This window comes from Castor canadensis, chromosome 19, assembly GCF_047511655.1.
Source record: "Castor canadensis chromosome 19, mCasCan1.hap1v2, whole genome shotgun sequence".
In the NCBI taxonomy this organism is placed as follows: Eukaryota; Metazoa; Chordata; class Mammalia; order Rodentia; family Castoridae; genus Castor; species Castor canadensis.
In genome coordinates, this window is record NC_133404.1 from 43,650,324 (window position 1) to 43,674,380 (window position 24,057).

Genomic DNA, 24,057 nt, shown 5'->3' on the forward strand with positions numbered 1-24,057 from the left:
TTCCCCAAATTTCAGTTCTTTTCACTATTTCTTTGGTGTTTTGCTCCATTGTGCTAAATAAAATGTTTATGTGACTGTTTCTTGATTTTTTTTCCTTTTGGGTCCTATATAGTGATTTCCTGATATAGAAGCTGACAACTGCCCTCAGTCTCCCCTACATCCCTTCCCCCTTCCAATTTACTTGTTTGTTATATTATTGTTGTACTGGGGGTCCATTGTGACATTTACCAAAGTTCTTACAATATATCTTAGCTGAATTCCCCCTTCCATCATCCTCCTTTATCTCCCTTCCCCATTCCTGGAATAGTTTTACCAGGTCTCATTTTTCCATTTTCATTCCTGAGTACATAATATTCCACCATATTCACCCTCCTACACCCTTTCCTTATATCCTCCCCCTTCTGCTGGTGCCAACCCCCAGACAGGATCTGCTTTACCTTCCTGTTCTCTGTTTTTGAAAAAAGGTATTTTTGTTTGTTTAAGATTATAATCACCGTTAAGAAAGTAAACATTTATCATACAGCCATCAATTCTATTTTGTGCAGCTCTCTCTCTCTCTCTCTCTCTGTCTTTCTGTCTCTCTCTCTCTCTCTCTCTGCCTCTGCTTGTTAGATAGGCCCTTCAGTGCTTGAGCCACACTCAAGTCCATGCAGGACTCTTAGAACACCGCCCTCCCTCGTTTTCCCCGCCACCTCTACCTCTGAATGCAAACAGGGCTGGCCATGATTTTCTCATCACACACGTTCCCTGGTCACCTGGCGGAAGTGCAGGCTCATGCGGTATTCAGACCACTGAGGTCCTTGTGTGGTCAAAGTCAGTCTCTGTTTAATCTTACAGTGGTAAGGGATGTCGGGAGGGGTTGCGTTTGGCTTCTTCTCTTCTCTCCCATCTGTCACTTCTGTCTTGAAGTTCCAGGGAACATACTTCAAGCTCTCTGAGGGCTCTTTAAAAATCTCTCTCTCAGAAGACCCAAATTAATAAAATTAGAGATGCAAAGGGAGGTATTATAACAGATACCACTGAAGTCCACAGTCCACAGGACCATTAGGAAATATTTTAAGACCTATATTCTAACAGACTGGCAAATGTAGAAGAAAGGATAAATTTATAGATGCGTGCGACCTACCAAAATTGAACCAGGAGGATATAAACCACTTAAACAGCTCTATAACCAGCAATGAGACGGAAGCAGTAGCAGAGTCTCCCAACGAACAGCCAGGACCAGTTGGAGTCACTGCCGAATCTATAAGGCCTTTAAAGAAGAACTGACACCAAAGCTCCCCAAACTAGTCCATAAAATAAAATGTGGACAAATGCTGCCAAACTCATCCTATGAAGGCAGTATTACCCTGATACCAAAGCTGAATAAGGACACAACAGAAAAAAGAAAAAAATTTTTTTAACTTTTATTTTATTCATATGTGCATACAATGTTTGGGTCATTTCTCCCCCCTTCTCCCTGCACCCTCCCTTCTCCCTGCACCCACCCTCTCCCCCCCACCCCCTCGCTACCTGGCAGAAACTATTTTGCCCTTATCTCTAATTTTGTTGTAGAGAGAGTATAAGCAATAATAGGAAGGAACAAGGGTTTTTGCTGGTTGAGATAAGGATAGCTATACAGGGCATTGACTCACATTGATTTCCTGTGCGTGGGTGTTACCTTCTAGGTTAATTCTTCTTGATCTCACCTTTTCTCTAGTTCCTGCTCCCCTTTTCCTATTGGCCTCAGTTGCTTTTAAGGTATCTGCTTTAGTTTCTCTGCGTTAAGGGCAACGAATGCTAGCTAGTTTTTTAGGTGTCTTACCTATCCTCACCCCTCCCTTGTGTGCTCTCGCTTTTATCATATGCTCAAAGTCCAATCCCCTTGTTGTGTTTGCCCTTGATCTAATGTCCACATATGAGGGAGAACCTACGATTTTTGGTCTTTTGGGCCAGGCTAACCTCACTCAGAATGATGTTCTCCAATTCCATCCATTTACCTGCGAATGATAACATTTCATTCTTCTTCATGGCTGCATAGAATTCCATTGTGTATAGATACCACATTTTCTTGATCCATTCGTCAGTAGTGGGGCATCTTGGCTGTTTCCATAACTTGGCTATTGTGAATAGTGCCGCAATAAACATGGGTGTGCAGGTGCCTCTGGAGTAACAGTCTTTTGGGTATATCCCCAAGAGTGGGATTGCTGGATCATATGGTAGATCTATGTTTAGATTTTTAAGTAGCCTCCAAATTTTTCAGAAAAAAGAAAAATTATAGACCAATTCTCCGACAAACGTAGACGTGAAAATTCTCAAAAAATACAAACTAAACTAAAAAATACACTAAGCTCATACAGCACGATCAAGTCAGTCATCCCAGGGATACAGCTCTGGTTCGACATATGCAAATCAATAAACATGATACAGCACCTCATTAGAATTGATCATCTCAATAGGCACAGAAAAGCCTTTGACAAAATTCAGCATCCTTGCATGATAAACACCCTGAAGAAATTAGCAATAGAAGAATAATACTGCAATGTAATAAAGGCCACGTGTGACAAACTGTACAGCCGCTATGACGCTGAATGGGGAACAACTGAGAGCACTTCCTCTAAAATGAGGACGGAGGCAAGAGTGTCCACTCTTACCACTCTGACTCAATACAGTGCTCAAATGCTTAGCCAGGGAAAGAAGGCAAGAAAAAGAAATTAAAGGAATAGGGAAGGAATAACTCAAGTTACCGCTATTTGCAGATGCTATGACCCTGTACTTCAAAGACTCTAAAGACTCCACCAGACAACTCTTCAGTCTGCTAAACACTTTCTGCAATGTAGCAGGATATAAAAATCAGTAGCTTCTCTGTATACCAATATCCAACGTGCTGTGAAAAGATACAGGAAAACAATCCCATGCACAATAACCTGAAAACATGTCTAGGAATAAACCTAACCAAGTAGGTGAAAGATCCCTGTAGTTCAAACTGTGAAACACTGAAGAAAGAAGCTGATGAAGACACCAGAAGATGGAAACAGCTCCCATGTTCATGGATTGGCCAAACAAATGCACTGTGAAAATGACCATACTACTGAAAGCAATCTACAGATTCAGCACCATCCCCATTGAAATTCCAATGGCATTCTTCACAGAAAAACAAAAACCCTAAAAGACCCTGGATAACCAAAGCAACCCTAAGCAAAAAGAGCTATGCTGGAGGGCTCACAATACCTGACTTCTGGTTATACTACAGAGCTGTAGTAACAAAACCAGCACGGTACCAGTGTGGTTCCATGGGTCTGCATGGTACTTTGTTTTGTAAAATAAAAACAAAGCTGTAGACTTATGGACTAGAATAGAAGACTCAGAAAAAACCTCATGCAGCTGCCTGATTCTTGGAACAGGTGCCAAAAACATGAATTAGGGAAAAGGCAGCCTCTTCAACAAGTTGTGCTGGGAAAACTGGATATTACATGTAGAAGACTGAAGCTGGATGCCTGCCCCTCCACCTGTACCAAAATCAGTTCAAAATGGGCCAAAGACCTTAATTCAAGACCTGAAATGAGACTACTAGAGGAAGAACACTTTACGATAAGCACAGGCAATAACCTTTTGCATAGGACCCCATCTGCTCAGAAGATAGAAGCGAGGATTGACAAATAGGATTGCATCGAGTTAAAAAGCTTCTGCCCAGCAAAGGAAACAATTCCCAGAGAGAGGAGCAGACTCCAGAGCAGGAGGAAATCTTTGCCAGCAATTCATTTGATTAATATCCAGAATGCACAAAAAAAAATAAACAGCAGAAGAATAAATAATCCTGTCAACAGATGGGAACATGAACTTTAGGGTTCTCAAAAGAAGTACAAATGACTGATAAATACACAAAAGTGTTCAGTATTCTTAGCTATCAGGGAAATGCAAGCAAAATCTGCACTGAGTTCCATCTCTCCTCAGTCAAAAGGGCTGCCATCTAGAAGATAAATAACAGCAAATGCTGCGAGGATGTGGGGGAAAGGAGACTTCCACACTGTTGGTGAGAGTGTAAATGATTACAGTCACTGTTGAAATCAGTGTGGGGTTCCTCAAAAGAGTGAGACTAGAACTGCCACCCCCCTGGGCATATATATGCCTGAAGGGATGTAAAGTCAGCTACAGCAGAGACACCTGTACACCATGTTGCTGGGAGCACTGTTCACTGTAGGCAGGTTATGGGATCAGCCTAGTGTGTGTGCCTACAAAGACATGAGTGGATAAAGAAAGTGTGAGATAGAGATAATTGTTTTATTCAAACAAGAACAAAATTATGACATTTTCAGGAAAATGAATGGAACTGGAGATTATTATATTATATGAAATAAACCAGATGCAGAAAAATAAATACTTTGTGTTTGGTCCCATCTTAGCAAATTTAAAAGACATGAGGGTTGGAGGCATGGCTTAGGGAGGCATGGCTTGCAGGAGTCATGGCTTAAGTGATAGAGTGCCTGCCTGGCAGGTGCAAGGCTCTGAGTTCAAACTCCAGTATCTCCAAAAAAGAAAAACATGGCATGAAAACAGAAGGGTGACTGGGAAGAGGAAGAGGACCAATGGAAGGGAGAAAAGGGGGGACAAGAGAAGATAATTGGGTGAATATGATCGAGGTATATTATTTACATGTATGAAAATGTCATAATGAAATCCATTATTTTGTATTGTTAATATATGCTAATAAAATGAATGATAAAAGAAACACTAGATACATTGAAATCAAATAGATAGACAGGAAGACAGATAGGTAGGTAGATAGATGACTAAATAAATAAATACATATCTCTCACAGGTGGGAGTGGTGCACACTGTAATCACAGCTGCTCAGGAGGTAGAGGAAGGAGGGTCTTGAGTTGAAGGCCATCTGGTCAAAGTTAGTGAGACCCTATCTCAAAAACAAAATCAAAACCAAAACCAAAATGATTGTTGGCATAGCTCAAGTGGTAGAGTGCTTCTTAGCTAGTATGAGGCTCTGAGTTCAATCCCTAGTCCCCCCCCCCACACAAAAGAATCCCACACATCCCCCGCCCCGTCCCCTATGTCACTGCAAAAGTTTCTCTAAAAATCCTTTGTCATCTCGGGTCTCTGGACCTGTCTACACCATACACGCAGGTTGGGATTTAGAATCATAAAATGTTTCCCTACCTCTTCTGTTTCCATCTGTCTGTCTGACGACAGGTTCTGCATGATGAATTTTGCACATTAGTTTTTAAAAAACAGTTCTGAAGTTTCAGCCAAAACTTCTGTAATGGTGATTGATTTGCGGTGTCATTAGGCGTAAAATAATGTGACAGTTATCTCAGACTTTGTCTTTGTCAAGCTTGACAGTTTGGGGGCGCACTCGTCAAGCTTTGTAGGGTGTCCTTCAGTTGAGATTTGCCTATGGTTTTCACGCCCACATGGAGTTCTGGGTTTGGGGAGGAAGACCTGGGTGGCACACTGGATTTGTCCCACCGATGTGACTGGTCACTGCAGAACGCTTGTCTTGGTCAATAGGCTGACCCTTCTCCTTGATTGCATTTCTCTTTTTAAATTTCCCAGTGAAGGTTTTTAGGTACAGATCCAGCATTTTGTAGCTGTAAACCTATTGAGATCCCTGTTCCCTCTTGCGTGAGCTTTCCAATTTAGCCTCCTTCTAGGACTCTGTCCATCTCATCAGCGCTGTCACATTTACAGGCGTAAAGTTTTCAGAACATTCCACTGTCGTTCTTAAGCTATGGGGGCTTTGTAGTGATGCTGCCTCTCAATCATTTCTGAAATGGGTGCTTTCTCTCTTTTTTTGTCTTGATCACTCTGGCTGTGTTTCCCCATTCTACTGACTTTCTCAAAGAACCTGTTCTGTGTCATCAGTTTTCTCTCCTGGTCACTGTTTTCTCTTTTATGGAGTTCCGCTTGGATCTGTGAGCATTCCTCCTGCTTGCTTTGGATTTTATTTTAGTCCATTCTTCTCTCTCAGGCATCACATCTGTCCAGTGCTGTCACTGAGTCTGTCCTCCTCTCAGGCAATACCTGTGTCCAGTGCTGCACTGCCCCCTAAGTATTACGTCAGGGGCATCTCGTGGATGTGGACATGTGCTCTCCCTTTCAGCTTCCAAATTCTTTCTAATTTTGCTTTTCAAATTCTCTTTAACTTAGGGTTTCTTTGGAAGTATATGATTTCATTTCTATGTATCTGTCTGCTTTTAGATTTCAAATGAACTCCATTGTGTTCAAATAACACACCATGTAAAATTGTACCCTGTTAAATTTCACGAGACTTGCTTTAGGACCCAGAATATGATCCATTTTGGTAAATGTTCTGTGTGCTCTTGTTTCTTATTCCCATTGGGTGGAATGTTCTGCATATGTCAGTGAGGTCAAGTTATTAGTGTCGTTCAATCTTCTGTGTCCTTACTGATGGTATTGGCTTTTATTCCTATTAATTTTAGGGTTAAGAATATTGAAATCTCTAATGGGAGGGTAGATAGGTCTGTTTTCTTCCAGCAATTGAATCAGAAATATGGGAACTTTGGTTACATTCCTTTTCGGCTTTCGGTCTCATTGATCAAAGTCGTCTAATTACTCAGGTTATTTTTAAACATGGAAATATCTTTATTGCCTTAAATACCTTCCTCTGTTCCCTTAATCTCCTGTTCTCAGCTCCTACTAGATGTTGGCCCTTTTGGCTATAGCTCTGTATCAGCTTTTCCTTTGCCTTTCCCCATCTCTGCTCTCTGCAGAGATCACACCTGTACTTCCTCCTTCGACTGCACCTTTCATTAAGCACACCTACCAAATTCCTCTTCCCTTCTATTAGTCTCTTACTGATCCTTCAACAGTTGCTATGAAGTAAGCTGAGTCTGTTATCTCTCTGCAGTGCTGGGGTCACAAGTCCTGAAGCCATGGTTTAGTTTCGTTATCCATCGATCCATCTCCTATCTATCACCTATCGTCCATCTCTCTCACCTATCACCCATCTATCACCTATCTATCTGTCTACCTATCATCTGTCTATCTATCTATCTACCTGATTTCAATGCATCTGGTATTTCTTTTTTCATTCCCAGTCTGAGGTGTTTTGTTACAGCAGCATGAATGGACTAAGACAAGACACTCTTTTCACTGTATTTCCCATGCTGCTTTGCCATTACACATGGCTGTTTCATTGTGCCATTTCCACTGTATTAACAATTTCCATTTCCTCACCCCTTCGCACTGGGGAATTTATACAAAACACGATGTCTTGCTCACAGTTCTGGAGGCCGGCAAGTCCAAGATCAAAGCACTAGCAGATTGGTTGTCTGGTGATGGCCCACTCCTGAAAGATGGCACCTTCTAGCTTGCCAGAAGGGGCAAACAGGTTCCCTTGTGCCTCTTTCCCAGTGATGGGGCTCTGACTTCCTGGCCTACTCACCTCCTGAAGGCCCCAACTCTTAACACTTTCTCCTGGGGGATGAGGCTTCAATGCATGAATTTTGGGCAGAAGTACACAGCAATATTTGTATCGCAAATGTTCAGACCATAGCAAGTGGCACAAGTCCATAATAACCCTGGGACCCTGCTGGGCCGAAACCAGAAGACTCCTAACCCCTGCAGTGAAGGAAGTGCCTTGATTTGAGCTGGCTCTGCTCTTGGAGGTGGGGAACCTCTCTGGTCCTTCATCCTGGGTGCCTAGATTTCTCCCTCAGAAATCTTTCCTATCTTCTGAGTCCACTTCAGATGGGTTTTGTGGGATCACCTTCCTTGGGTTTTGCTGGTGGCTCCTCAGGGTCAGCAGTGTGGATGTTTCTGGATTGGGCCAACTCTGCAGAATTGGAATTCCATTCTGCAGAATTGTAACTCACACAGTCTGAGTGTCCGTGGCCTGCTTCATTCCTCTCCTTCCTCGTCACACCCGTGCTCCCCTCTCTCAGCTTCTGAAGCTTACTTTGAAGCCACCTGAAACAGCAGACGCGAGCGGGAAGACAAAACCTTGCTGATCCTTGACACGCTCCGGGTGCTTTTGGTTTCCTGAGGTCTCAGAATTATGTGGAATGACATCTTCCAGGTTTTGGGGTACAAAGGCAGTTAGCTTCTCTACTGGGCTGCCCCGGATCTCCCTCCACCCCTGTTCATCTTTACTTACGCACTGGGCGATTCTTACCCTGCCTAACTTGCTAGACACAGCGAGGGGTCCGTGACATGCCCTGGTACGTGGTTTACCCTGCGTCTTTCCTTAGAGCTGCTGGCCTGTGGTCTGCTTTCAGGGTTATCGTGGGTCAGACTTCTACCAAATGCTTTGCCCTGGCCTAACAGGAGTCGCTGGCTGTCACCCTGTTCCAGACACCCTTGGGGCCTGCGGGTACCTGGCTCTGAGGAGAAACCTCACACTCTCAGGGTGCACAGAGCTCAGGGTGGTACCACAGATGCTGGATTCATTTTCTCTTAATGCTCCCCAACTTCTGCCGCCTTTCAACACATCTCAAATTGTCACTGTCACTTATCACTTCGATTAGGCACATGCACTTTTTTTTATTGTTTTATTATTCATATGTGCATACAATGCTTGGGTCATTTCTCCCCCCTGCCCCCACCCTCTCCCCCCCACCCCCTCAATACCCAGCAGGAACTATTTTGCCCTTATCTCTAATTTTGTTGAAGAGAGAGTATAAGCAATAACAGGAAGGAACAAGGGCTTTTGCTGGTTGAGATAAGGATAGCTATACAGGGAGTTGACTCACATTGATTTCCTGTGCGTGAGTGTTACCTTCTAGGTTAATTCTTTTTGATCTAACCTTTTCTCTAGTTCCTGGTCCCCTTCTCCTATTGGCCTCAGTTGCTTTAAGGTATCTGCTTTAGTTTCTCTGCGTTGAGGGCAACAAATGCTATCTAGTTTTTTAGGTGTCTTACCTATCCTCACCCCTCCCTTGTGTGCTCTCGCTTTTATCATGTGATCAAAGTCCAATCCCCTTGTTGTGTTTGCCCTTGATCTAATGTCTGTATATGAGGGAGAACATATGATTTTTGGTCTTTTGGGCCAGGCTAACCTCACTCAGAATGATGTTCTCCAATTCCATCCATTTACCAGTAGGCATATGCACTTTGACTCTGCTTTTTGGGCACCATTTGCTTTTTGGGAGGCAGACTGTATCTTCACAAAATGAAGGGCAGGGAAACACTCAGCAGATCACACGACGACGTCAACACAGCCGAGAATCACGCAGGGCAGACTGAGAGCTGCTCGTGTCCACTGCGCTGTGTAATACGCACGCAGAAATTTAAAATTTTTAGTTTTGAAATTTCTTTTGATTTTATTGATTTTTGACCACACTTGATCACAACCGTGTGTAATGAATCCACGAATAAGGCAGGCTTACCTTACCTCTCTTTGCTCTCCTTGCCGACTGTCTGCAGAATCAGGACACTGGCTCAGGTTGCAGCATGGCCACATCCTCTGGTAGGGTTTCAATATTAGGGTCACAGTAGCTACTGTTCATCAAAGACTCGAGAAAGCAGTGGTCTTAACAAGATAGAGAGTAAGAGTGAAAGTCCAGGGCCAGAGATTTCCTCTTAAGAAAGTCACTCCATCACTTTGTACTTCTGCTCTTATCCCCTGGCCAGGGTGTAGCCCCATAGCACATCCAGCTGCAAGGGCTGGGGACAGGTGAGCCGGAGGGTCACATCCTATCTACAGTTGTGTCACTATGGAAGAGGAGAAAAGTGACTAAGTAGCCATTTTGCAGTCTGCACCACATTTATGCACTTAACAGATCTGCTTGGGAGGAAAATGTCTGTTCTGTCACCCACTGTGTCATGTGATCTGCTGAGTGTTTCCCTGCCCTTCATTTTGTGAAGATACAGTCTGCCTCCCAAAAAGCAAATGGTGCCCAAAAAGCAGAGTCAAGGTGCATATGCCTACTGGTAAATGGATGGAATTGGAGAACATCATTCTGAGTGAGGTTAGCCTGGCCCAAAAGACCAAAAATCGTAGGTTCTCCCTCATATGTGGACATTAGATCAAGGGCAAACACAACAAGGGGATTGGACTTTGAGCACATGATAAAAGCGAGAGCACACACGACTTCTGTCTCCCAGCAGCGTGGGGATGTACATTAGGATAGCCTAGAGGTGAGTGAGCTTTTCGGTAGAGGGCCGGATGGCAGGTGTTTCAGGCTCTGTGGCCTCTAGGCCCGGCTGTCTCTGTTTCAAGGACTCCACTCTCTCGCTGAGGCACACAGCAGGATCTGTGGACAGCAGATGAACGATGGGCATCACTGTCCCATGGACTGCCAACCCCCATGTGACTCCCTGGGAAATCGAGGCAGCAGTGCCTGAACATATGTGTCCATCCTCTCTCTGGAAATGCTTCCTGAAGGAATAAATTTAAGTGAGCGTATTCTTGTTTGTGTTACATGATCAGCAGCTAAAGAAACAGGTGACAGATGGGAAGCATTGCGACCACACCACATTTCTGTGTTTTTAACATGATGGTTAATGCATTTATATGTAGATTACATGGAAATGTATCCTGCAGGCAGGATGGGATTAAGTGCAAGAGGAAAGACACAGAGTTGCAAGTGTTCTGTGATTGCAATTTTGTAAACTTGTCTGCCTGTTGTCTAATCTAAGTGGTTGGAGATTGGTCACACATGCATACATTGTTTGGGCCATTTCTCCCCCCTTGGTCAGTCCTTTTTCCAAGACACTCTTCAAATTTTATTTCAGTAAGAGTACTGTGAATTTCACTGTGGGAAAAGCTGATGGGTTTTGAGGACCAGGTGTGTTTCTTGCTTTAAATGAAGTTTGCACGTTGGGATGGTCTCCCCTTTGCTCTCTCAGGAAGCCCGTCATGTCAGGGTCAAGGCAGTTCTGTTTAACTGTGGCGTTTGAAGAGACATAGGGTGATCACACACACGTCCTGCTTGGCGTGGGACTGTCCCCACGTGTCTGCTGTGCCGCTGTAATTCTTTTCGTGCCCACTTCAATCTCAGAAGTCCTGTTGTTTGGATGAAAATGATATCATTTCTATACTTTTTATGTCTTTAACCTCTCTGCTTCTGGTCTGAAAAATAACTTTATTCTAAACACAGATATTACTGTAAGCCACTTGTAAAATTTCTGTTCAGAAAGCAGCTGCATATAAACAGGCTAACAGAAAGCTCTGGAAAGGAGTCCCACACCGGCCCCACTTCGGCAGCATAGTGTATGTGAGTTGAGCTCAGCCCCAGACACCAGGCACCAACCCCGTCCTCACGGTCTTTCTCCAAGCCAGGTCCTGAACCTGGATTTGCAATGCATTGCTTCAAGCTGGGATTCCTTCTTTCTCCATTTTTAAAGAAATGGAGGCCAATGGGGAAGTGCTTGGTGATGGGACCCAGGACCTCAGGTCAAATTCCCAAAACAAGGATTGCTTGAGCTCAGGAGTTCAATACTGACCTGAGCAATAATGAGACATCATCTCAAAAAAAAAGTTCTTCCAGGTGTTGTGGTGCACATCTGTAATCCCAGCACTTGGAAATCTAAGGAATTTGAGTTTACTGGGCTGGGGATGTAGCTCATGGTTTAGTGTTTGCCTAGTACCACCCACAGTCCACACCTACACCCATCCATACACACACCCACACACCCACACACACCCCTACACCCATGCACACCCACACATACACCCCCACCCTCCAACACCCATACACACCCACAACCCTCCCACTCCCCCCACACACACACCCACAACCCACACACACCTACACACACAACCCCCCCTAAATACACCACCCCAACCACACACTTCCCCCCCCCCAACACCCCACACACAAAAGTGTTTGAGACCAACCTGGGCTGTATAAGTGAGACCCTGTCTTAAAAAAAAAAACAACAAAAAAACCTTAAAACAAAAGAACAAAAGTAGAAACCCAAACTCCCAGGACACAATTCTCCCGCTCACCCCTCCGGAGAGAGCTCAGCTTTCTCTTGTTGGGGCCTCTTTGACCAGTGGTGCAGAGAGCACTGGGCCCTGTAAAAATGAAGAGGGCTTTGAGTTGAAGTGTCACTGAAGGACGTAGGTCCTAGTGCTGGAGTGGCCCAGTGTGCAGTGTCACTACCTGGTGCTTTGCGTAATAACAGCACAACACCACTGCAAGAGGACGAGGAGGACATAACAGCTGTCACCCTAAGGGCAGCTGTGCTGAGCTCCGATAGCTTAGACATCTATTTCCAGTGTTTGTCCCCATTTTCTTATGAGTCAGCGGAGTTCAGCGAGGTTAAGAGACATTTTCAAGATCACAGAGCCAGTAAGAAGCAGAGACGGGCACTTTCTCTTCTAGAAAATTTCATTTTATTTCATTAAGAAGGAAAACTGGAGAGGGTTACAAAATGGTTGGGAACATTGGGAGTGATTTATATCCCAGACTCCTGACCCCAGGGAACGTGTGGGGTCCGCTGAACACATCCGACTGGGAGGAGGAGGAGAACGGCCAGTTCCTTGGCTCCCTCACGCAGGCTGTGTCTGCGCTCTGGTCCCTTCCTTCTCGGCTGTGGCCCAGTCCCAGGGAGATGCAATTGTTAGAAGGGTCATATTCAGTCAGAGAATCACAGATGTGCAAGTCATGTCCTGGAAGGCCCTGTGTCCCGTAAGGAGACTCTCCGCTGCTCCCCAGTCTTCTGGGTGCCACTGTGCCCCGTGCCTGGGCCTTGCTGGCTGTCTCAAGTTTCCTTGGCCATAGTTTTGAGTCCCCATGTTACACACCCAGCACTGGGCTTCATTGATTTGTGAGTGGAATTTTCAAGTGTAAAAGGTCCGGTACTGTTTGTCAGTCAGGCAGTTTCAAAGGAAAAGCATTTTATAACCTGCATTAATGGGAAATGACTTTCCATTAGGATTCTGAATGACTTGCACATAATATTTATAAAGTAAAGGAAAAATGTCAAGCATTTCACTAACAATTTCAAGCAAAGCTCAGAAGACTTCCAGAAACGGTTCCAAGAACATTTTCTTCATCATTTCTTCTTTCTAGAGAGAGAAGAGAGAGAGAGATGAAAGGAGGCAGGACAGTTAGGCAGAAAGCATCGTGGGGCTGAGATGAAATATCTGATAAATAATGTTGCTAGGTAGTTAAGAGAGTCAATAAAGAGAGCCAAAAATGGAGGAGGAGGAGGAGAAGCCCAGCTTGAAAGGATGCATTGCCAAGTTCAGGTTCAGGCCCTGGCTGGGGGAATGAGCACTGGTCCAAGCCAGGAGTACAGGGTCAGGCTGCTTCATCCACTTAAGCTGCCCTTCTGTCCCCAAAGAGAAATGGAGGCCAACGCAAGTTCTTGAGCTCAAATGTGCACCCAGGCAGTTCCCAGAAAACCACTGACTTTGAAGAGAATAGTGTAAGACCTGGTGACCGGTCCTCAAGTGTCCTCTGCACCCTGGGGTTTGTCAGGCTCTGACTTGCCACTCAGTTACACCTGGAAAGACCAGAGGGCAAGGTCTAGTTTGCAACTCATTTATTTATGAGCATTTTTTTCCCCAGAGAAATTCCTAGAGACGGCCCCACTTGCTACAATGACAACCAAGAGTTAAGAGGGTCCAAGCTGGGCGTTCCAAACGTGTGCTACTGGTGTGTCTGAGCCAGGCACAATAAATCTCTCAAATGACATGTATGAAGGCATTCTGACTCTATTTAGGTGTAAGTGAGACTTTTAGACAGTTCTTGACACTACGAAGGTTGCTCAGAAATAATTTCTAGCGCCTAAGTCACTCCCCCTTGTTGATGTAAAAATCTCCAGGGGTGTGTTAGAAAATACAGCATTTCTTCAAAAGTGAAATGTGAGGTTCAAAACTTCAGGAGGACAAACACTTCACAAATAGAAACTTAGTCATTTTTTTTAACCTACATTTCCAAAGAGGAAATTAAAATTTCACAGAGCAGCGGGAGTGGAGTTTGCTCAGTCAGCAGGTTATTTCCTACTTTTCTTTTTCCCCTCCTTTCGTCTGCCCCAACCCCCAGTCTTCCCCACGTCCGTTTTTGTCTTTGCCAGAGAGAAATAAACAAGTCAAAGAGAGCCCCCATTGTCATTCAGATGCTGGCACTAATTAGCTGTGTGACTTTGTGGGAATCTCTTAACATCGCTGGACTGTTCTGAACGTCCATTATTAAGTAAAGGACTTGAACTCAGTGCATTCTAAGGCACTTTCTGGTTCTAAACTTATGAGTGCTTAGCATTCTGAAATTTTGAAAATTAGAGGATTCATTTCCTATATTTAAAAAATCATTAAAAATAAATGAACTGTGATTAAGATTGTTGATCAGTAGTCATTGGTGAGGAACAGGGAAAGAGTCTTCTGGTTTTCCAAGATGAACGAAAGTTTGGAGTGAACTGTTTTCTCACTGCGGGGAGTGAATGGTTTCCTGTAATTTTTCTGAATACTTTGGAGAAGGAGTTTTTGATAGGTTGAAAGACGTAACTTCTAACTTAGCTGTGGGGAATTTTGATAGGACTTAGCTGGAATGAACCTATTATCCCGAATGCTCATATCTGATAGTCTTCTGTACCTGCTATGATAATACATTTAATCTGTAAGCTAAAATTTAAAATGCCACCATCCAAGTATTAGTACAGGTATTTATGCTTTAAGAATCGCATACAAAGGGGGTGAATTCAAGTATGATATATTTGACATATTGTAAGTACTTTTGTAAATGCCACAAGTGTACCTTCCCCCAGCACAACAATAAAAAACAAAGATTTATGTTGAACTGGCTTATGTAAAAAACAAACTCTCATAAAATCAATTTTACAATGAAAACCTCTATGAGGACTCTGCAAATTCTTTTTTTTAAAAAATGACTATTATTTCTAGACACCTTTCAAACTATATGGCCAAATTTCTTTCGCAATTGAGTTAGAACACTAATTCAAAAGAAAATATATCTTATTGCCTATTAAAAATTTTTTTCCTGAAAAAAAATAGCATAGAATTGTTTACAGGGACCACAAATAGGGCAACTGTGTGGCACAATTCCAGGGGTCTCTGTGTTTGAGTCCACATGGATGACACCCCCTGGGTCATACTTTGTGCATGGCTGCAGGTATAAAACTCCCCAGAACGTGGAAAGTGTAAGAAAGGAAATGTGTAAGAAAGTTGCACACGGCCGGTGACACCAAGTCAAGTCAGGTGCATGGTATCCAGAGGGGTTACCTGCTCTGTCTGCAGAGCCTGACCTACAGTCAACAGCAGCTGCCTTTGCGGGAGACCTAGGACTCAGGCTGGCCAGCATTTCTGATTTTTTTTTTTTGCGGAATTGGGGTTTGAACTCAGGGCCTCATGCTTGCTGGGCAGGCGCTCTTCCACCAGCCCAACATTTCTGATTTTTCAAGAGAAGCCAGAAATCCTAATTTTATGTGAAATCTCCTGAGTTATTGTTGTTGTTGTTTTTTTTTTAAATAACTAATCCATGCTGTAAACAGCAAGGAGCAGGTCAAAAAGTCCCATCCCATCTGCAAGCTGATCCCTGTGCTGGCAACCAGAAAGCCACCTCTGATGACAGCTGCCTTTTGTCTTTCCCATATCTCAGGGTGACAAAAAACACCTAAAATGTTGGACCTGGTGGTAACTGTGGGGTCTTGTGTCAGGAAGTTTCGATAAATAAATGGACCACAGGTATCTACGTAAGCCATTTCCACGGACGTGACAGCTTTGTAAGAATTATTAGTTAAATGCAATAATACAACCTGTGCACACTGGGGAGGACTGGAATTGAGGTTTATACAAACCACACATGCTTATTTTTTATGGATTATAATGATTAAGCTTGAGTTCCACAAGTAATTTCAACAAGTCACATCTTCTGTGGATAAATACAGGGCTGTTATTTCTAGAAAGACTGTTTGTAGACTTTTACTAGACTTGGCTTGGTCTAGTAACTTTTGCACTGTAGACCATGGCTTAAAATTTGCAGATGAGGAAATTAGGGGTCACAGCCAACTTAATAATTCCCAGCCAGGACTCAGGAATTGCAAATTACTGTCCTTCCATTCTTGCCCGTGGGCACAGATAATAGTTTAGGCGGCATGATCAGAATTAGGTACCCATGGGTGCCTGGGTCAGCTTAAAAAAAAAGCATTAGCTTCAAAAGAATTTTGCTACAAAAGTTTGGGATTTTAGGTTAGGAAACAGAAATGATAGCTTTTGAAGGGAGGTTGAACCAGACGCACTTGTTCTAATTCCAAAGAAGTGGAATTTCGCAGGTTGAGCGTGGTGCCTGGCCCACAGCACACACTTGGGAGAGTTTGAGAACGAGTGTGAGCCAGAGCAAAACTTCAAAGTGCCAAATCGGACTTTTGCTCCAACATGGCAGGAGGTGAACCATTTGGCCAGAGCCTGCAGGTACAGTCACATTTCAGGGTGATCTTCTTGTGGAGGCAATGCTTCCAGAAGGAGTCTTGGATCCCATTTTTGCCTGGGATGCCAATTCTCCCCATTAACAGGCGCCTTCCTCTCTGTACCCTAACTCTCTGGACAAATAAGTAATAAGGAACCGGCTTTGAACTTCTGGACTTGAGACCAGGAAGTGAGAGGAAACAAGTCCATCCAGGGGACTTTGAGCCAAAAGGGAGGCCAATCCCAGCTCTGTCACTTCTGGGCCTCAGGTTTTTTGTTTTTTAATGGGATTATGTCCCATCTTATTCTAAGCACTGAGTAGATGTGTGCATTAGAAGAACTGGGCACGGGTACGGGCTAGTGAGTAATGCTCGCAGGTCAGGGCTGTTGATCCTACATAACTGGTTGTCTGATTTCCCAGCCTACAGCAGACTGGATCCCACAGATTAGGAAGGCGGAGGGGCTCCCGGGAAGGCCCACTGGCAGCAGGAAAAGTGACAGGTCGCAGCCTGGCCACAAGGGAGGCGAGAGAGGAAGTAGAAAAAGCAGGAACAAAAAACTCAAAAGACACAGCAGTCTGGGGCATTTTCTAAAAAGACAAAGATCTTCTCAGGTCAGTAGCTTCTTGGAGACACCTTGTACTGCGAAAGGTGGTCACGTGGATGGCAGTGGTGTGACTTCCTTCTCTCTCCGTCCCCCCAGAAAGTAGGTATGTGTGTCAGCGGTCCAGTCTGCCTTTCAGTGGGGATGCTCTGACCAAATGCTTCCAGCCATGAAATCCCCCAAGTCAAGGCCAGCAGAGGAGAGAAGAAAGAGTGGGCTCTTTTGGTGGTCTGAAAAATAACTCAAGTTCAAGTACAACGAAAGAGCCATGACTTAGTGCTAGGGAGAAAAGAACTCCCCTTATCCCCTTATCCACCTCTGAGTCAGTTTTAGAAATATAGCCTTTGAGATTGGCTTCTGGATCCAGGCTTGGGGGACAGGGATGGGGGAGAGAGAGGGGAGAGAAAGGGGAGAGGGGGGATAGAAAGAGAGAGAGAGAGGAAAGGGGGGAGAGACAATAAAGGAGAGAGACAAAGGAAGGGAAGGAGGGAGGAAAGGGAAGGAGGAAGGACAGAAGGAGGGAAAAAAGCAAAGGAAAAGAAGGGAGGAGAGAGGATAAAGGAGAGAAAGGGAGGGAGGGAGGGAGAGAGGAAGGAAGGAGGGAAGGAGGGAGGAAGGAAGGACAAGAAAAGGAAGGAAAGCAAAGAGAAAGGGGAGAAAGGGAGAAGAAGTGGGGAGAGAGAAAGGGGGACTGAGGGAGAGAGGGAAAGAGAGAGAGAGAGAGGGGAGAGAGAGAGAGAGAATGAAGAGTAATGGCAGCTGCAGAAACGCCACTCTCTCCTGCTGAAGTTTCTGTTCTGCGTTTAGTGTGCCACCTGAATGGACCCTGTTGTCACTGGAAAGTCTCTCGTCACTCACTCAGAAGCAGGCAGTCAGGCAGAGGAAGGCAGGGTCCTCAAGGGTGGGACAGGGGCAGGTGGGCTCTGGGGAGGGTCAGTAGGGGATTGAGGTAGAGGGGTTGATCTCAGCAAGCCTTCCCAGTCCTGGGAACTTTGGGGTCACGTGCAGCTAGGGACTCATTCCAAACCGGGCTCATGGGCCACCCCTGGGGCCGAGGATGGCGCAGAAATGAGAGGGGATAAACTCCCCGCTGGGGATTTTCAGTGAGGTACACACTGGGATCAGGAGCTCAGACCCTGAGCCAGGCCTCAGCACTGCCTTGCTGGTGTGGAGCCTCAGCTTCTCCATCCCTCGAATCGAATGGAATCGGGGAGAGTGATGGCACCGATCCGCAGGTTTTCTCTGAGAACTGATGGCCCGGCATGTGAACATAAAACCGAGAGGTCTCACTTCATCCCGTAGCTGAGCAGGGCTGAGGAATTGTGTGACCGGAAGGCTGTTACCTGATGGTACAGGTGAGTGACCCTTTGCAGCTGGGACTTGGGCAAAAAAAAAAAAAAAGTGAACTTGTTTGGGGGAAGGGCACTGCAGTTAAAATAAGAGGGGGCCCTTTCTTGTTAGACTCAGAACTGCATTAATGCCATATTAATTTAGGGAGAAACATGGCTTCTCTACCTACTGGCTAGGCATCTTGAAACCCTTGTGATGGCCTCTCTCCCCCTTCTTTTCTCTCTCCCTCCCTCCTTCTCTCTCTCTTTCTTCCCAAATGGGGTGAAATATATATTGAATAATAAATATTTAGCAGAGACGCTCCATTCTCTCTGTTCAAATAATCTTTGTTTCAGTGCTTTGACAAGGATGACTGTCACCTTGCCACCTGTGCTCTCATATTACATAAAGCCCGGGTCTCGGGGCGTTGGAGAAAATAAACACAGGCCCCTGGGGTGGGCAGTGCTGCATGATGGCACAGGGCTACAGCACACAGACCACATCAGGCAGTGAGGAGCTCACGTGCACTTCCTCTCGGTAGTTCCAGGTGACAACTTCTGCGCAGAGAGCTGAGGTGGAGGAGGAGGTGGAGTGGCCCAGGCCTGCAGGTTGCCAACAAAGCTGGGACACCGGGGAGGGCCAGTGTTTTCTTGCAAGGCGTGTTCAGGAGAGGCGCTGGCTTCGGGTGCTGGGCCAGGCACCTGGGCACCTTGGCAGATGATTGCGTCTCGCAGGGTTTGAAAGTCACTGCTGAGGAAATTCAGCCTTTTCTGCCTGGACATGGCTTCTGTCCACTTGGAGTCATCTTTCTTGTCAAGGACAAAGTCAGCCACTGAACTCAACTTGCTTGTAAGCCTTCCTTTAGAAGAACAGTGGAAACAGCTTCATCTTTTCCCCCCATATCTTCTAAAACCAAACCAAACCAAACGTCATCTTCCATTCCAAGGTAGCTCGGTCTGTTCCAGTGGACAGTGCAGTCCATCACTTACTGCTTAGTTGATTCTGGACACAGCTGGTCAGAGCCGGAATTCCCCATCAAGACGGGGCATGGTGAGGTTCTCTCCCAAGCTGGGTGCCTGGGGGAGTTTGTGGGGCTTCATGGTGGCAGGCGAGGTTTGCTTCTTGCTAACGTGAGTCCTGGGTGTCCTGCTGACATCTGTGGCCCCTGCCTTTGCTTCTGGGTAGCCAAGTCTCTGCATCCCGAGTCCTGCGCGCTGCCCACAGGTGGCCCAGCTGCCCTGCAGCCCTTCCTCACCTTTGCTGGCACTTGCGGGGAGGTGGTCTGTTTGCAGTTCATGAGGAGCCAGGGGTGCTTCCTCAAGCCCCCTTTTTCTGCTTCATGATAGCACTCCCGTATTTCAGAGTGCTTTGGGGTCCGGCCTCCCCTACCCCCAGAGTCCCAGTGGAAAGTGGGGCCCAAGACCATATCTGGGTGAAATCCAAGAAGTAGCTCCATCTTCTTGCCCACTCTCCTCTCTCTTCAGGCTCCAGAAACAGCTGACATCTCTTTTCTGAGTGGCAGGAAGCAGCTGCTCCTCCACAGCTTGTAATAAAATCTATAAGCTCGGAGGTCAACAAACTATGGTTCCTTGGAACCCAGAATTAGTTGACTTGCTCAAACGCTCTCTCTCTCTCTCTCATCTTGTAAAAACCTACCTGGCTCTGGCAGGAAAGCCTTGGCTTTTACCATATCTCACACTGAGGTTATGTTCTTTTGGAACTTAAAAGCTAACCATGGGCTAGGAGGCCACAGCTCACTGGGTTGAGGCCCCTCGCAACAGCAGTGACCCAGAATGAAAACATGTAGGGTGTTTCAGAATTTTCTGCTGCGTGTGTAGTTCAGGCCAGCCCGTCTAAGCTCCATCAGTGGGAACTTCCCAAGTGTCCTGTCCGCCCTGCTGACTCTGTGTATGTGTGTTGGGCAGGTAGGTGCACCTGCCTTACTTGAGACAGGGAACTCCTATGTGGGGTCTTTGGGAGAGAAGCTGTGTCTTGGGCTTATTTGCTGATGGAGTGTGATGTGACTGCTGCTCAGTCTCCCACTCTCAGCATATGTGACAGTGGTCCCTCACCTGGAACGAATGCAGTGAGAAGTGAGGAATGTGTCTTTTCTCTCACGCGTGCACACAGTGGCAGTTGGTTCGGACCGATGTGTGTCTGCCATTTAGAATGCACTTGGTCACTGCACGTGGCTTGTGGTCAGTGGGAGGGGAAGTAGATATAGCTAGGCTCACAGTCAGTGTGACAAAACGTCTTGGCAGCCCTCTGCGGTGTTCTAGATTACGTAGGAGGTGACATGGAATAAAGTAGCTCATGATCTTGGGTTTGGAGATCTGGTGTCTCATTCCAGTTGGCCATTAGCCCAGAGGTCAGGCCATTGTAACCTCTTGGGGACATTGCTACCTCCTTTTCAAAAGGGGGGAGGGCCCATGGGAGACTGCATAGCTCCCACCCAGCATTAATGTCTTGTGACTACCGTGTAGTGAGGCATCCGCCTGGCAGAAATGCTAAAAGAAGGTTAAATAACTTCATAAGCCATATCAAGCCAGCTGTGCGTGCATAGACTGACTTTGACTCATGACTCAAGTTGCCATGGGTTCTCAGTGTCTAGCCTCCACCCACCCAGATACACGCTGTGTGACCAAAGAAAAATGAAAGGCTCTGTGCTGGAAATACTCAATCCCCAGTGCTTTGAAGTCATTGAATGTTATTCTGTTCACACTCAAAATAATAAACTAAGCCCCACTATTCAAATTCTTCTATGTCCCATTGCCCATCGCTACAACAGAAGAAAGCTACAAACTTGAGTTGAGTTGGGGTGTCATGGAAGGAGCCATCCAAATGCTGGAGAAATTGAGGGGGTCATTGTCCAGACTTTAAGAGGCTGACCTGCCTGTAAGTCCCCACATGGAGAGAAGAGGGCTGTCCACCATCACCTTCCCTTTCTTCAAATCCAGATCAAAAGATGTAAATGAAAAGAATTGAATGAAAGCACTGGAGCAAAATTTAGCTCTGGAGTCATATATGACTGTAGAGGATAAACTGAATGAAAAATTCAGATTTCCTGCTTATACTGTTTTAAATTTCTCTGTAAGCAAAATGGAAGTCCTGTTCCCTGCCCAAACTATAAAAGCAAAAGAAAATAAAACAAGCTAGAAGTAATGTTTGTGTCAACTGTGACAGATAAAGGTTAATATTAATAGTGCTTGGGGGCTCTTAAATTTTTCCAAATGATGATAGAATGGTAAATTGACCGTAAATGTCAATATCCTGGAAAATTCATGTTCTGTGGCCATCAGGTCCTTTTAGGAACTTATCCTTGGGACAGTATGTGCGTATTTGTGTGTACATGTACATACACGTCTGTGCTATGTTTTAAAGAGTTACCTGTGAAAACCAAGAGAGAATGAAGGAGAAAGAGGAGGAGAGATAGGAAGGAAGGAAGGACCTCAAATATCTAAGTAGGTTTAAGAAATTCAGTTACATTGATGTTCTAGCAGTAGCTAAAAGTGGTCTGAGAACACTTCACAATAGAAGATTTTTAATGAAAACTACCGTATGAGCAGGGTGCTGGTGGCTCACGCCTATAATCCTAGCTTCTTGGGAGACTGAGATCAGGAGGATTGAGGTTCAAGGTAGCAGCCAGGGCAAATAGTTCACAAGACCCCATCCCCAAAATAACCAGAGCAAAATGGACAGGAGGAGTGGCTCAAGTGGTAGAGCACCTGTTTTGCAAGTGTGAAGCCCTGGGTTCAAACCCCAGTTCCCCCTGCCCCCACACCCAAAATAAACCTACTTTATGTAGGGCTGGGGGGTGTGGCTCAAGTGGTAGCATCCCTGCCTAGCAATCTCGAGGTCCTGAGTTCAAACCCCAGTACCGTTAAAAAAAAAAAGAAACAAAACAACTATTATATGTAAATGTGCACACAGATATATTTGCCAGGACTTCTGGAATCGGAAAGCTTCACATCATTTTACAGCTATAACTCCTCACATTTGCCTGCCTACCTGCACTTTCTCCTCTTTTACAAATACCATGTTTTAGTTTTGGAAAAATACATTTTTTTATGATCTTCTGAGAACTCTATGCTTGCTATAAGAACCTGAAGGTGTTGGGCTGGTCTGTGACTATCCTGCTCATTTCTGTCCTGGCTCCTCTCCTCCCTTCCCCTTCCTGCCTGTGTCCCACGTTTTGGTCACCAGCTCTAGGAAGATGGCTGTCACCCTCTAGGCATCTCTGCTCCTCTCTCCTTAGAGCTTCTGGCCACCAGTGGCCTGGCACCTCAACTTCGTCCCTTAAATGTCCTCATGTACCAGCAGTCTCTGAAAGAAACTGTCAGCTCCCTGTAGCACGGCCTGGGCCTGGTGCTTCTTCCGCCCCTCCCTCAGGGCTCCAGGCTGAGCTGAGTGACTGTTCAAGGGGCTGGGTCCTCTGCTGGGAGGACTGAGGAAGTGGACACTGGGCCCAGGAGATGCTGACACAGTGGGAGTCAAGGAGGCCAGAGGCCATCAACACAGCCCCAGCAAGCCAGGGTGGGGAGCCAGCCTTGTGAGCGGGAATCCAGGCCTCACGTTTTCTCCAAACCTTCCCACTGGCTGATGGTCACGTTAACCTGTGCTTTTTTCCCTCCATATCATGTGGACAGGTTCTAACGCCCCCGTGGACCAGCCCTGCTGTCGTGGCCTCTATGACTTTGAGCCAGAAAACCAAGGAGAATTAGGATTTAAAGAAGGGGACATCATTACCTTAACCAATCAGATAGATGAAAACTGGTATGAAGGAACGATCCGAGGGAAATCTGGGTTCTTCCCCATTACCTATGTGGAAGTGGTCGTGCCTTTACCTCAGTAAATGTGTACTTTGGACGTACTTTTGTACCTAAATGAATTCTTCATGTGGTGTTCTGTGACATCCTTGCTCTCTGACTGACTTAATGACTTTTGTACGTGTGTTCTCTTTATAATATATTTTGTAGCAATTTAATTTGTATAAATGATTTTCTCGTCCTAGTTACGTGGAAATAGTTTTCTTTCTTTATTGTCCTAAAAAGTCATCGGTTAAATATATGTGCTTCCTGTTGCTAAAAAAAAATAAAATAAACCAAACCACTGCAGCCATGACAGCGTGTGGCGTCGCCAGGCCGCACCTGCAGCGTCTACACGAAGAACTGCTGAGATTTTGTTTCTTGACGTTACTGGTGGCGTCTGGCCTTTTCCCTGCCTCGTGTTTTAAGCTTACCTGTAAATAGTCCAATAAACATGGCACCCGGTGTTGGCAAGGCCTCTGTGATTTTGGATGCTGAATTGACTTTTTCTTTTACAGCTTTGTTAGCATGTCTTAGTCAGGCAGGGGTTTCACTGTGACATTTCCCGATGAGCTTACCATGCACCTTAGGGAGATTTGACTGTCCGTCGGTCTCCCTCCTCTCCTCTCCCTCCCCCACTTCTTAGGACAATCCGACAGATTTTATTCTATTGCCAAACACGAATAGAAAACCGAGTACACCGACCATATTCGCCCTCCTTCTCCCTCCCCTTCTCCCTCCCCACTGAAACCCACCCTGGACAGGACCTGTTTGCTCTTTCCGCCCTTCGTTTCCCTCAGTGTGGGTTTTCACCTCGGTCACTTTATTTTAAGCACAGACGTCCATCTGCAGTCTCCTCCCACGGCGCGGTGACCACAGGGACCCGCATGGGTGACCAGGTGATTGCTCGAGACAGGCGTCAGTGGGCCTGAGAGTGGCCGTTACATTTCCACTCACGCAAATGTGGCCCAGCGTCCTGGCACTGGGCACGGA

The 24,057-nt window shown here is 45.6% G+C and overlaps 1 protein-coding gene across 5 annotated transcripts in view; it reads left to right on the plus strand.

Annotated features, from left to right (window-relative positions):
* Positions 1-23,549, plus strand: part of Sh3gl3 (SH3 domain containing GRB2 like 3, endophilin A3) — a 104,827-nt gene extending 81,278 nt beyond the window's left edge. For all 5 annotated transcript variants that reach the window (XM_074061499.1, XM_074061496.1, XM_074061500.1 and 2 more), the window contains one exon: positions 22,906-23,549. In XM_074061499.1, the coding sequence (XP_073917600.1) occupies positions 22,906-23,111 (206 nt within the window). In that variant the 3' untranslated portion in view covers positions 23,112-23,549. The remainder of the gene's footprint in view (positions 1-22,905) is intronic.
* Positions 23,550-24,057: the final 508 nt, after the last annotated feature.